Genomic DNA, 14,259 nt, shown 5'->3' with positions numbered 1-14,259 from the left:
ACCAATAATCTGGCCTATAAGTTTCTTGGAACTTTTGCGTGGAATTCGTTACCGATGTGCATCAGGGCTGCTGAACATCTTTTAGTTTTTAACGAAAGAGTAAGTGAGTATTTATCAAATGAGGGGTAACTTGAGTTTTGTTGGTAGGGAGCGGGAGGATGACTGTTTTGAATGTTGACTTGGATGGCTTGATATGACCAAGGGTAGTACGGAGGAAGAGCGGTATGGAGATAGGGTGACAGGAAGGAAAGGTGGTGGGGTGGCAGGGAGGAAGGGCAGTGGGATGGCAGGGAGGAAATGCGTTGGGGTGGCAGGGAAGAAGGGAGATAGGAGGTAGGGGTGTTGTGGTATGGTTGTGTTATAGAAAAGATATTGTTGAAAAAACCTGGTTTTTTATTTGGTTCATTTATTCTTTTTTTTTTTTATATTAGTTAGTATCGCATTGAAGTTGATGAAACTGACTAGTATCTTATGCTGTACTAAAAAGGAACAGAAATTACCACAAAGAGGATCAGGAATAACACCCCTAAATGCCTTCTAAAGAAAAATCATCAATTGCGGTTTAGTGATTTCATTTTATTTCAAGCTACTTCTTTTAATTTTTAACATAAAAATAATAACAAACAAACAACATTACTGAAAAGAACAAGTGAATGTAATAGATTGATAAATTAATATATACAAATATTTATTCCAGAATGTCTCAACAATATTCGATGTATGAACGTTACGAAATAGAAAACGTTTAAATGTATTTTGTTTTCAGCAACGTGCAAATGATATTTAGGTCTTTAGAAAGAATAAGGACGTTAGTCGTACTCCTGTTTGTGGTAATTTCTATACTTTTAGTTTGACTTGATAATTTATTGTAATTTCTGCTCGTATTGGGTTTCATTTATTTTCTAATAGTGATTTACGGTCATTTTACGTTTTAATTATTATTTGACCATATTCACTCGTACTCACATTCGCAAGTAGTCTTTGTCACAGTCGCAAATAGTTGTCGTCGCAGTCACAAGTAGTCGCAATCGCAGTCACAATGGTAGTAGTATTAGTAGCAGGAGTAGAGATAGCAGTAGTAGCAGAGATAGTTGAAGTAGTAGTAATAGTTGTAGCCTTAGAAGTTTCAACTTAATACTCTCAGCGATTCCTGAGACATTGCTAACACGCCCTTTTCGCAACCGGCATGCATATAAGGTGTTTTGATTTAGTTCAACATCCGCCTCAACATGCCTTGAAGCTTTCAACTTATTACCGTTAGCCGTTCCTGAGATACCCTAGATGGGTACTTTTGAAAACCTTGGATACTTTTGATTTAGTTCCACACCCTCCTCAACATTGCCCCAAAGTGTCAGCCTTTTTAGAGACCCAGGATAAAACATGACCCTGTTTCCCAATATGTGCAAACAATGAGCACTTTGCATAGCTTACGGCCGTTGCCCCAGGGGATCATGTCATCCCCAAAGGCGCAGCTAGTACACTTTTCGACTATTTAGGACGAAATGGCTATTTAAAAATTCTGATTTATTGTCTATGTGGGGAGGACAGCAAAAAAGGCCGATGAGTGAGGGATGGCCCTCAAATCACTTTTGCTACTTATATAGGACACTAGAACTTTCAATTTCCAATCGAATGAACCTTATCTGAAGTTTCAATGACACCTCCTTCCATACGAAGTGGTCTTGGAAAAAAAAATGCACTGAAGCTATATCGAGCTTTACTTAGGCAGTGCTACTGCGTCTCTTATGATAGAAGCATAAAATTTTCCAAATTGGAGAAATCCCCCTAAGCTAGAGAAAACAAAATATGTGTCAAAAACGTGTGGGATTTAGAATTAACACACATTAGGTGGTTGTGAATTAGCAATCACTCTTCGGGAAATAAAAAATTAATAGCACCATTATTTGTTTACTTTACAAAAAGTAAATATTCTATTTAGCAGGAATTGTGTGAGAGAATGAGGAAAAAACAGACAGAAATGAAAAGGTTCGTAATCTCCTTTTACAGCCATAAGGGAAAAACGAACTATTCAGAAAAGTCATAGATGCTATATGTCCCCTGAGGATTAAGATCCTTAAGGTCCCACTTCTACTCATAGTAAAACTGTCCCTGTTCATTAAGTTGAAACAACTTCCAAATAATCTTCTTTCTCTGGGAGAAAATCCAGTTCAAAAGCATGGGAAACAGAAACTATTTGAGAAGTTTAATATTTGCTCTTAAAATATAATTCAAAATTTTTAGTTAAAAAATCAAAGATTATAATTATAAGAGTTTCCAAGACCAATCTCAAGCTTCGTTTCAAATCATCGGCGTTGAAAAAAGAAAGGCGTTGAAAATTTTTTTTGAAAAATTCGCTTTTTCTGTGTTGAAATATTTCCTAGTCTAATTTCAGAGTGTGAATTTTACAGATCTTAAAGTACTAAATTAATAAAAAAAACAGCTCTAATTTTTTTGGGATTAATAGATACAGCACCGTTAAAATGCTAAAAAATAATTTAGCATTTTTTTTATTGTTCGCAAAGTTTATTTGTGGGTGACATATATTTTAGTAATAGGCTTCAACATACAAGCCGACTAATGACACCAAGAGACTAGATAATGCTAGACTAAGGTATCTCCCTGCGTCACTTCTTAATATGTAACAACGATCTTTGGCACCAAATAACTGGTTCCACTGCAACTGAACAACCGTGTATCTGAACCCCAAGCAATTGAACCCCTGTATCTGAAGCCCCGTGCAACTGAACCCCAGTGCAACTGAATCCCCTCGCAATTGGACCCCCGTGTAACTGAACTTATAGTATTTATTTTTGCATTTTATTTTAATACTTTTTCGTGTTTGAATTATCAGAGCAGGGCAAGACAAAGTTTAACATTGGGGCTGTGGGGGGGGGGTTATATCAACCCCAAAGGCATATCGATTACACACATCAAGGTTTTTGAACAAAACAGATATCTCAAATTTGATTTGACGTCATAAAGGTCAGAGGAGGGCCGGCTAGCAGAAAAGGAACAGAGGGGGAGGCTGATTGCCCTCCATTAGCTTTTGGCCTTTAAAAAAGACACAAGAACTTTCAATTTTCAATCCAATGATCCCCCTCCCAATTTTCTAAAATAGCACTTACATTTAAAGTGGACAGGGAAAAGTTTTTAGCACTCTTCTGGCCCTTGTTTGGACTGAATTTTAGGGGGAAGCAATGCTATTTTCTTATTTTACCTCTGCATTGGGGTCGCCTTAGCCCAAAGTTTCATGCAAGTTTCAGGCCAATCGAAAAAGCTAGGCTCTTTTTTGAGCCCTCTTTATTACAAAAGGGATCAATTCCAAAACCAATAATCCTTTGAATAGCTTTCAGTACTTTTGTCCCGTTGGACGAATGAATTACGGCAGTAAGTCTCAAGTTGACCAGGTAAAAAAATTGTGGCTTATTTTGTGGCCCATAGCAAAATTTTGGATGATATTTTTGACAAAGAAAATAATCCATGAAAGTTCCACGCCACTGGACTCACAAGGTCAGACATGCCCCTCCACCCTTTTCCACTATAACACACACATATATATATATATATATATATATATATATATATATATATATATATATATATATATATATATATATATATATATATATATATAAATAATTGACAGTGCACATAATTTACTGCCCTTATCCCAGGGGTTCTGAGGGTTATGTTATCCTCAGATGCAAATTTATTGATATTTTGAACTCTTGCGAAAAAATGGGCAAATCGAAATATCAAAAAGATGTCCCAAGGGTTATAAAAGGACCTGATATCAAAATAGGTGCTAAGAAAGGGGCTGCTTGCTCTCCAATCCCTTTTGAATTTTAAGAAAGGCACTAGAACTCTCAATTTCCGATCGAAAGAGCATCCTCTGAAGTTCCTACGAGCACGAAGGAGGGGGGGGGGGGTAGGAGGGGATAGTTCCCTTCCTAAACAGAATAAATTCTACTCGTTGTAGGAATTAACGTTAGCCTACTCTTTACTTTTATAATAAAGAGGTGGACCCGAAATATTCCCAGAAATCAAGAGGGATTAGATATAAAATTTTTACCTTCCCCCTTCCTTATAACTAGTCCTATATTTATTTGAAGGCTCAATGATGCTTAAGATGTATTCACATTAAAATACACTGTTTGAAGCATCCCCCCGCCCCCCGCCGATAAAATGATCCAGCAGCCCTCCTTCATAATAGCTGATACACACTTACAAATTATTGCATATAGTTTTATGAAATAAGAAGCAAATTGTTTTAGTTAAACGAAGCTTTAAAAAAAATGATAGAAACAGTTTTCAGCAGCAAAAAAGGCTAAACCCAGAAAGGGAAACCCAGCAGCACCTTTATTCAGGCTTACTCTAAATCCCCTGCCTAAACAATTACCTACATCCCCTCCTTCAGAATAGGTCATGTATAACTATAAAATTTTCTTCGTTCCTTTTATTGGTCTTAATTTCTCTTTGGCTGCTCAATTTTACATTTGGGGAGAACTTTCCAGCGGGATTTTTTCGGGGGCGGGAATTTCCGCGGGAGGGAGGGACTTCTAATGAAGTAATTTTGCAGGAAAATAAGCCAGACCATCTGAATACCTGAGAGTCGGCATCCCAAAGCTGCCCTCCTAGTCAGATCTAGGCTAAAAAGAAGGCCGAAGATTCTCCTTGTAAATAGCTATACCAATTTCCAAGAATCTCTGCAACCAGAGTGGAAAGACGTGTGGGCTACGGCACACCAGAACAAAGATTGGCGACTCTTCTCAGATGCCCTAGGTGCCTTTGGAGAGACAGCAGGATCTAATGTAAGTTAAGTCATATTGAAACTAAATTTCTAAATCTATTCAAAGTCTTGAAGGCTGAAAAGACATCATTCCTTTCGAGGAAAATTCCCAAATTTTATGTTACAAGACTTCCTGAAAAATTATGCCCTCCCTCCTCCCAAAGGTAAATCATGTATTATCAAAGCTTGACCATAAAGAGGAATAAAGAGCCTGAAATGAAAAGGTTCTTATTTCTCTCCGAAAACTAAAGGGGGAATCTAACACTCCAGAAAAAGTGCTAAGAGCTAAACGTCACCTCAGGATATCCCAAGTGTTACTTTTATTCAGAGCAAGCACTTTCTTCCATTATAATCTCATAAACAATTTCCAATATCCTTTTTCCTCTAAGGGAAAATCCTGTTCAAAAGTTAGGAAATAGCAATAAATTGAAGAAAAAAAAGACTTATTCTGGAAAGGAATTTCCATATTGACCTCAAGAAATAAAATATTAAAATTATCAGCGGTACAAGTTTCCAATACTTATCCTAAATCTCCAGCGTTAAAGGATAAGTCGCATTTTTCTCTCTGAATACAAATTTTATCTTTTTGTTCAAACATTTCAGAATCTGACTTCGGGGAAACTATTTTTACAGGAAAAGTCTTTAGCTTATTAAATAATATAAATAAAAAATTACAATAAACATAAAGATATAGCGCACACATTGATAAAATAATAAAAATAAACCAAAATTAGCAGTACATTTAGGAAGTAGTCATCAGTAACTATTATACTGTATTATATATAGTTGAAAATGAAAGTAAGGGTAGACAACACTTGTCAAGGGGAACCCGGTTGTTTGTGGATATTGCTGAAGCAAAGGTGTATAACACTAACCAAGAGCAGCTTGTTCTTAGCATAATATTTCCAGCCTCAAGGTCATGGGTTCGAGTCCAGCTTTTTTTTCAGAATATATGGATGTTTTGGTGAAACTTTCATTTGTAACATTGTTAGTAGACTATTTTATGCATGAATCTGGATAAAAAATTTGATTAAAGGAGGATGGAGAGAGGATCGTTTCTTTTTGAAGTGAGTGTTTCCAAGTTTTCTTTTGATATCAAAAGCTATAGTTTTAGTAAGCCTATCCTGTTTTGTTCCACAGCTTAGGGATTGAGTTGGAACTTCCAGGCACAGTTTTATTGGGTAGGGGGCAAGGCGACTTCAAATCTTGTGCCGAGGAAAGGAGGGAAATTTTTTTTTCAAATCCTTACAAAAGAGTATTCACTACGTTTTTTCATGCATATTGACCGACAGGCGTCGCCGCTAGTACTTAAAAAAAAGCCAGATCAAGCGAGAAAGCAGTGTCCAAAACGACATGATGCATCTCACAATGCACAGTTGCACACGTCGGAGTTCTTGTACTTGTTGGTTCACCTAGCCTTGGATATGCGTCGTACTTGAAAACACTAGAATCAACTTGTTTGCAAGCTTCAACTTAAGTTTTTGTGTCCTTGATTCTGTACATTGAGTAGCATAAAAATTTCAATCTTTGTTTAACATAGATCGGAATTAGTTTTAGTTGTTGGATACTAAGAAAAGAAAACGTATCGAATCATATGCTGAGGTTTGGTTCAACATTTTTCTCTAGCAAATGTTTTTAATTACTAAATTAAAATCCCAGGCTTGCTTCTAGATACCTGCTTACTCTGAGCTCAGTTATGCTTTGCGTTTGTGCAGAGCCAGTGGCCAGTCTCTATAATTTTTTTTTTTTTTTTTTGCAATGGTTTTTGTACCATATAAAAAAAAATCCTGCGTTTAATTATTATTTCAAGTTGTTTGATTCACAGCGGCATCAAAAGCTTCTATTCTTATTGATCTGATCCATAGCATCATGTCAGAAGACCTCACTCTTAATCGCCCTTTTATAGATGTAGAATTGAATATTTAATGAATAAAAAAGACATAAAAATGGCAAGCTCCATAGCTGAAACCTCAAAATCACTCAATAGCCTTGAATCGAAATCCACTGTATGAGAGAACCTATGGTATATACATGAAGGAGTTAATTCGAGAGAAATTATTCACATTAGTCATCATCAGTTTGAATGATTGTTCTCGTTTTTTATTCTAATAACTAATATTCTAATATTCTAATAACATTTTACAGTATAAAGGCAAAACGAAAAAATAAGTAACAGACTACTGTAGCAAAAATTAAAAAGAGCTTTTATAAATCGGGATTCTTATTTGAATACCAGTATTAAAAACTCGAAAATAAGTTTTTCCGACAGACCTGAAAATGTGCGCACCTTTAGCTACAAATTACAGCATTGATGAAGTCGTGTAAATACTATACATCATATAGTGAGTGAGTAAGTCGCCAAATAAACACATCACGTAAGGATATCCACGTCCAAGGTCAATCAAAGGAATCTCAGAAAGGACACTAGGCCAATCATAAAGACCTTCAAATTAATTAAAACTTAGCTCAACTTTACATCCAACCAATTTAAGGCATTGACTTCTGGGGAAGAAGCAGAGGTACATATGAGTATTAATTATTTCATCGAAATTCATGATTTTTATTGTGATTTTTATTGAATCGGTTTATACTAATAATAAAATCATTAATGAGACCTATAATAGTATTAAAATGAAAATAATAAAATTAAAACTAACCTCTTCAAACTCGCAACGTCCTGCAACTTCAATGATAACTCTTCCACTTCTGATTGGATGACAGTATTCTGAAATGGCTCCTTTTCCACCGCCCATTCGCTTTCCCTGACCCTTAAAGAATTATCGATTTAAAAAAGTAACAAATTTCAACAATATTTAAACTACCAAGGCCAAAGAAAGTTAAATTTAATTATTTCAATTCAAATCAAATTCAAATTAATATATTTAGCATAAAAAGAAAAAAAAAATTTACAGCGGCCATCTACAAAAACCCGAAGGTTTGTTTACGATGGCTGCAAATTCATTATTATAAAGCTCTACATCCACATAAAAACTATCTCTTTACGGAGAAAAATCAGCACTTGAACTAAATCAACATAAAGAACATCTCCTACTCTAAAAGGATTACACTCTAGAAATCGCAAGCGAGAAATATCACACATCATCCTTAAAACATCCACTCAAAAAAAAAAAGAAAAAAAAAAAGAAAAAAAAAAAAGATACATCTAAATAAATCAACTATGACAAAATCAATAAGTATCAGTTAGGCTATAGAGCCGACTCCGTGCGCTTTGGCTGGGTAATTTCGCGAAAATGCGACCATTATCTGTCCAAACAATTTTCATACCAAACATTAATCAAATTCAAAATTCTAATCATTCAGATTATAACCCAAAAGGTAACGCTTCAATCTACTCTTGAGCTGGCTTACATTATCAGCTTGTCTAATAGTATCCGGGAGGGACTTCCACACCACCGGTCCCGCAAAACGAGGCAGAAACACAGCACGATGAGTATTCCGGAGCTCCGATGCAAGGTCATTTGCATTTCTAGTCTCATAACAGTGATAAGATGAGTTAGCTTTAAAAATTTCCCAAAATACCTCCGGTGAACACTTATTCAAACATTGATAAATAAAATTGCTAACTGGTAATCCCGTGACTGATAAATATTTAAAATTTTCAAACTTATAAAGCTATTTTCAAACTGAATATATTAATCTAAAATACGAACTATTTTATTCTGTAAAATTTGGAACTTTCTAAAACTTGAAATAAAACTACTAGTCCATAGCATGCAACCATACGATGAATAAGGGTCAACAATAGAAAGATAAAGTGAAAGTTAAACATTTGACGGTAGTTGATTTTTCAGTCTTCTTATCACACCCAACCCTCTTGAAATCTTAACTGCCACAAGATCACAATGTGATTTCCAACTTAAATTAAAATCAAGACTAAGGCCCAAATATTTAACACTATTTACATGCTTTAAAAATTGCCTACTTTATTTTAATTGCTTATTTCAAATCACTTTACCAAACAGTTAAGAAGATGTAGCTGCCTTGGGAATCCAAGGACTGTTAATGTTTGAACTTTTACGGACGGAGAATATGGCCAACTTTAAATAATTTTTTTATATATATTTAATATCAATTATTAACAAAAAACCACAGCATATAAACACTAGACAGTATGATCGTCCCCTATCACACCCATTATAAAAACCCGGACCGAGGTGCGAGTGCTCCGGAGAACGTAAAAACATAACCGACATTAGATCTTTTCACGGGTAGACAAGTCAGATTTCTCTTGAACGCTAAACTTGGCTTCAACGTTGGAAGACTAAATTTTAAAGAAACTAATTTTAAATTAATTTATTCCAATACATATATGAAAATCGGTAATTAGTAGTGCTATGTTATTGTTAGATGTTTTTAGGAATTAAAAGTAGGTTTCGAAGTCTCGAGTTGGTTACAAAGGCATTTTGAGAAAGTTTCTGCCAAAATAGGCGTTCCAGGGTGACCGCTGATGGCAGATCAAAGGAGAGGAGTTGTTTGTACGCGCTAATGAAAGAGTATGTGGGAGGAGCTGTTTGTTCGCACCGAGAATGAAGAGCCAGAAATCATCTGCGGTAAACTTACACCTAATTATCTTTATACAGTGCAAAATACTTAACATTAACACATCCCCTCTAAATGCCACAGTATGATATGGAGGAGGGATAACCAAACAAATCGACAAACAAATTAATACTTAACATCAACCTCAGAGGGGGTTTAAAAACAAAACACAACTACAACATCATATACCCTGCTACAACTAACTTACCACTCAACATTGAACTCCTTCCTTAACACACCTCGTTCAAAATAAAACACCAAATATAAATGATAAGATTATTTATTTTTTGCGGTTCATCGTGGCAATACAGACGAAAATTTGATGCTGCCATAAAAACTTGATAATTTTGAAACAACCAAAAGATTATTCTTAGAAAACAAAGGTTTTCAGGTATCAATAGATTTAAAATGATTGCAGGGGAATAAATACTTTTTTCTGGTTTCTTTAGAGCTCGAAGTCCTTGGAATGAACGGGTTTGGTGACACTTCAAAATTTACATCTTTGAAGCCACATTCGCAATGATAAAACGCCAATTTCGAATTAAGTAGCTTTATTCAGCCAAAATTCAATTCGATTGACATCTCCAAAGTTATTATCAAAAATTAGGGAATTTACTGGTTTAATAATTTAAATGAACACTCAAATATGCTCTCTAAAATCAGTTTAAACTTATCATCTTATATTGACCATATCATCTTATATTTTATCACTTATCATCTTATTCTTCTAAAGTTTTCCCGACTGAAAAAAAAAGCAAAAAAAAAAAAAAAAAAAAAAAATTGCATTAACTCTTCTCCTGCTTCGTTGTTCTTACTAATAACACTACTGAGGTAAGTGATGCTACTAATAGCAACGAAGACCACACTGCCTTTCCATAACAAACAACAAAAGCACGAAGAACAATAGGGAAATCTTTTTGCAAGACAGTGGAGATAATTTGAATGAATATGTCTGCCCTATATCCAAGGGCTGCCCTCAGCAAGACAAAAATATATAAAAGAAAAAAGATTCACAACAACATGCGGCCAATCAAACCAAAAATTAAATTTTTTTTTCAAAGCAGTCCTAGCATCCTTACTTCAGTGAAGTTCAACCACGACTCTAAAAAAAAAAAAAAAAAAAAAAAAAAAAAAAAAAAAAAAAATTACGATCATGCGATCAATAAAACCAATAATTAATTTTTTTTTCAAAGCATTCCTAGCATCCTTACTTCAGCGAAGTTCAACCAGGACTCAAAAAAAAAAAAAAAAAAATTGTTTTGTTGATCGCATGTTGTTGTGAGTATTTTTTCTTTTATATATTTTTGTCTTGCTGAGGACGGCCCTTGGACATAGGGCAGAAATATGCACTCAAATTATTTCCACTGTCTTGCAAAAAGATTTCCCAATTGTTCTTCTTGCTTTTGTTGTTTGATGCTACTAATAACGCTATTCAGGTAAGTGATGCTACTAATAACGCTACTGAGGTAAGTGACGCTACTAGAAACGACACTGAGGTAAGTGATGCTACTGATAACGCTATTGAGGCAAGTGATGCTACTAATAATGCTATTGAGGAGAGTAGGCCTAATGCTATAATAACGCTACTGTGGTAAATTTTCTGTTTTGTAGCGGGCTGAACCTCAGGTAGCGTTTCAAAGATTTCAAAGCGGGTAGCCCTTAGATAAGACGCACCCAAAAACAGAAGACAAGGAGAACTTTCATCAGGAGATCAGAAAGACGAGGGCATATTTGCTAAAGACAAGGCATGCTTTTACCGTATAGAAAGCAAAACACTACTAAAGAATTTTCAATAACAAGGATTAGCTTACATTATTTTAAGGGCCTACTTTATTCAATCTATAGTCAAAGAATTCTATCATCGAAAGGAAATGTGCAAGTACGGTCACCTCCAAAAATCTGGATAATATGCAAGTACGGGTATGTATTATCTAGACGAATATTTGAAAAACCAAAGGTCTATGACCAGAAGGAAGAAAAACAATCGCATGAATATGAATATTGTCAACTGTATACAATTTTTTTTTACCGCTGAGAGAGAAGTTTAATAATAGTAACTTAAAAAAGGAATAAAAATAAATTAGATAAAAAAGAATAAAAAAAAATCATACCAATTTATACAATTGCTATTCCATGAAAAAACTACGGAAGTAGGATATATACTGGTTTGGGAATATATATAATTGGATATGTATTGTATATATTGGTTTGATCGTTTCTTTTTTCTTTTTCTAATTTTATAATTCTTCCTTTTTCTAACAGGCGATATATTCGTGTGATTATTCCTCTTTTTCTCTCTACTGGCAATAGATCTGTTGTTCCTCAAGATGTCCTCCTTCGGTTTTGTCGTGGTAGGCCATTTCGGCTTTAGATCTTTTATTCATAATGCATACCAAACTTTGAGAATGTAAAAGTAAGTACTTTTTGAACATTTCAAACCTACAATGTAGCTTTAGATAAAATTCTTAGAAAGGCGAGGAAGAATTATTGTAGAATGCATTTCAAAATTGTCAAAAACAACCAATTAAAAATATGGCGAATAGTCCGTGAAACGATACGAAGCGGAAAGAAGGATTTAACAGAAACGGTTCTTGTCCAGCGAATTGAGGATTATTTTCAGGCGTAGTTGAAAGGATTACTCGAAACATCAGTTGGACCTACATTGGTGATTTCAGACAGTATTTACTCAGAGAAGTGGATTTCTTATTTTACTATAAACCAATTTACTATAAACCAACTCTAGAGAAAGAACTAGAAGAAATCCTTTCAAAAAGAATTCTTCTGGATTTGATTTCATTGGAAGTTGAAGAATTTTTTATTTTATTGGTAATGAGTTCTTGGGGAATGGTTTATCAATATTCCCAAGAAAGTACCTTTCTAAGCTATTTAATAAGGACAAAAGTCGTCACAACCTTTCAAATTCCCGATAGTTCTAAAAAAAATAAAATAAAAAGAATTGCAAAACCATTCCTTAATTGCCAATTTTTTTCCAGGATAATAGAAAAGTTGTCCTATGCTCAACCTATTGTCTTTTTTTTCAAAGTGAACATTTTTTTATGAGAACCAATTCTGATTTCAAACAGTTCGTGGTAGTAAACCATAAGTAAGGAGCGACCAGGCTCAATAGTAACCGAAACTCTAAAAAACGGAATTTTGATACAAATATATTAATCAATAGAATAATATTTTAATTTTAATGTCAATTATACATGTTTCATCAAGTTTAGACCTACCCATCAAAGGTTTTGCTAGGAAAATTTGGCAAACTTTAGAAAAAAGGGGGAAAGACCCTAAAAAGACTATAGAGCCCCGATGAAAATTAAGTCGTTAGATTCAACGTATCATAAAACCCTGCTGTAGAGGTTTCAAGCTCCTGTCTACAAAAATGTGGAATTTTCCATTTTTTGCCAGAAGAAAGATCACAGATGCGGGTTTATTTATTTTTTTTTCTTTCTTTTTCCCAGGGGTGATCTTATCGCCCCAGTGGTCCTAGAATATCATGGGAGGGTTCATTCGAATGAAAACTAAAAGTTCCAGTGCCCTTTCTAAGCGACCAAAAAAATGGAGGGCAACTAGGCCCCCTCCCACGCTCATTTTTTTTCTCAAAGTTACCCGATCAAAATTTTGAGTTTGCCATTTTGTTCAGCATGGTTGAAAAGATTATAACTTTTTCTTTTAGGATGACTTAATCCCTCAAAGCCCCCAGGGGGAGGGCTGAAAGTTATGAACTTTACCCAATGTTAACATATAATCTTGGTTATTGGGAAGTATACAGACGTTTTCAGGGGGAATTTTTCTGGTAGTGGGGGGTGGGGGTGGGTCGAGGGTTATATGGGAGGATCTTTCCATGAAGGAAGTTTTCATGGGGGAAGGGACATTGCTATGAAGGGGGCACTGGATTTCCCATCCTTATTAAAAAAAAAATCAGAAATTAAATATAAAAAAACAAGTTTTCCAACTGAAAGTAAGGAGCAACATCAAAACTTAAAACGAACTAAAAAATATTAGCTATATGATTGGGTTCACCTTCTAGTCAGTGCCTCACTCTTTAGCCGAAGATTTTTTAGTACTTTCATAAGAGCAATTTATTCTAATTAACGGCCTGTGTGATTAAGCGATCATTTTTAAAGAATGGGAACAAAATTCAAACTTCAGCGTAAAAAGCAAGGTATTGACTATGGGGCGGACCCCCTAATACGTATTAAAAATATATGAATATAGAAGTTCGATACGTAAGTTACGTATATTTATTACTAATAAAAACGTTCGTAAATAAAATTCAACAAGTTTCGAGAAAGCCATTTAACCAAATAAAAGTAAAATTAATATGCAAATTTTGTTTCAATTATTTATGCAGGTTGAACCATAATAGAAACCTGCATTAATTCAAAAACGTTCACAAATGAAATAAAAAAAGCAAGTTTTTTTTAATTGAAAGTAAGAAATGACGTTAAAAATTAAAACGAACAGAAATTAATCCTTATATGAAAGGGACTTTCCCCTCCTCAACGCCTCGCTCTTTACGCTAAAGTTTGACTTTCTCACAACTCAATTTTTTTAAACAACAAAATTTTGTTTGAATTGCAAATTTTTTTAATTAACTTTAACGAAAATCACACCATCAGATTCAGCTTATTAAAGAACATTATTAAAAAAGCTTCAAACTCCTATCTGCAAAAATGTGGAATTTAGCATTTTTAATTAACTTTAACGACAATTACACCATCACATTCAGCTTATCAGAGAACCCTATTAAAGAAGTTTCACGCTCCTATCTGCAAAAAGGTGGAAATTTGCATTTTTTGCTCGAAGAAAGACCACGATGCGTGTTTTTTTTTCAGGGGTGATCGTTTCGACCCAGTGGTCATAGAGTATTGTGAGAGGGCTCATTCAAACGGAACTTAAAAGTT

General features: G+C 34.6%; 1 protein-coding gene across 1 annotated transcript in view; it reads right to left on the bottom strand.

The window, feature by feature from the left end:
• mRpL16 (mitochondrial ribosomal protein L16) overlaps positions 1-14,259 on the bottom strand; it is a 165,663-nt gene that overhangs the window by 45,963 nt on the left and 105,441 nt on the right. Inside the window, exon 5 of the mRNA XM_089086145.1 lies at positions 7,447-7,557. Coding sequence (XP_088942271.1) covers positions 7,447-7,557 — 111 coding nt within the window. The remainder of the gene's footprint in view (positions 1-7,446; positions 7,558-14,259) is intronic.

The sequence above is a fragment of the Artemia sp. Qi Xiang Cuo genome, chromosome 3 (genome assembly GCF_049724085.1).
Source record: "Artemia sp. Qi Xiang Cuo chromosome 3, ASM4972408v1, whole genome shotgun sequence".
Classification (NCBI taxonomy): Eukaryota; Metazoa; Arthropoda; class Branchiopoda; order Anostraca; family Artemiidae; genus Artemia; species Artemia sp. Qi Xiang Cuo.
This window is presented reverse-complemented; position numbering and strand designations above follow the sequence as displayed.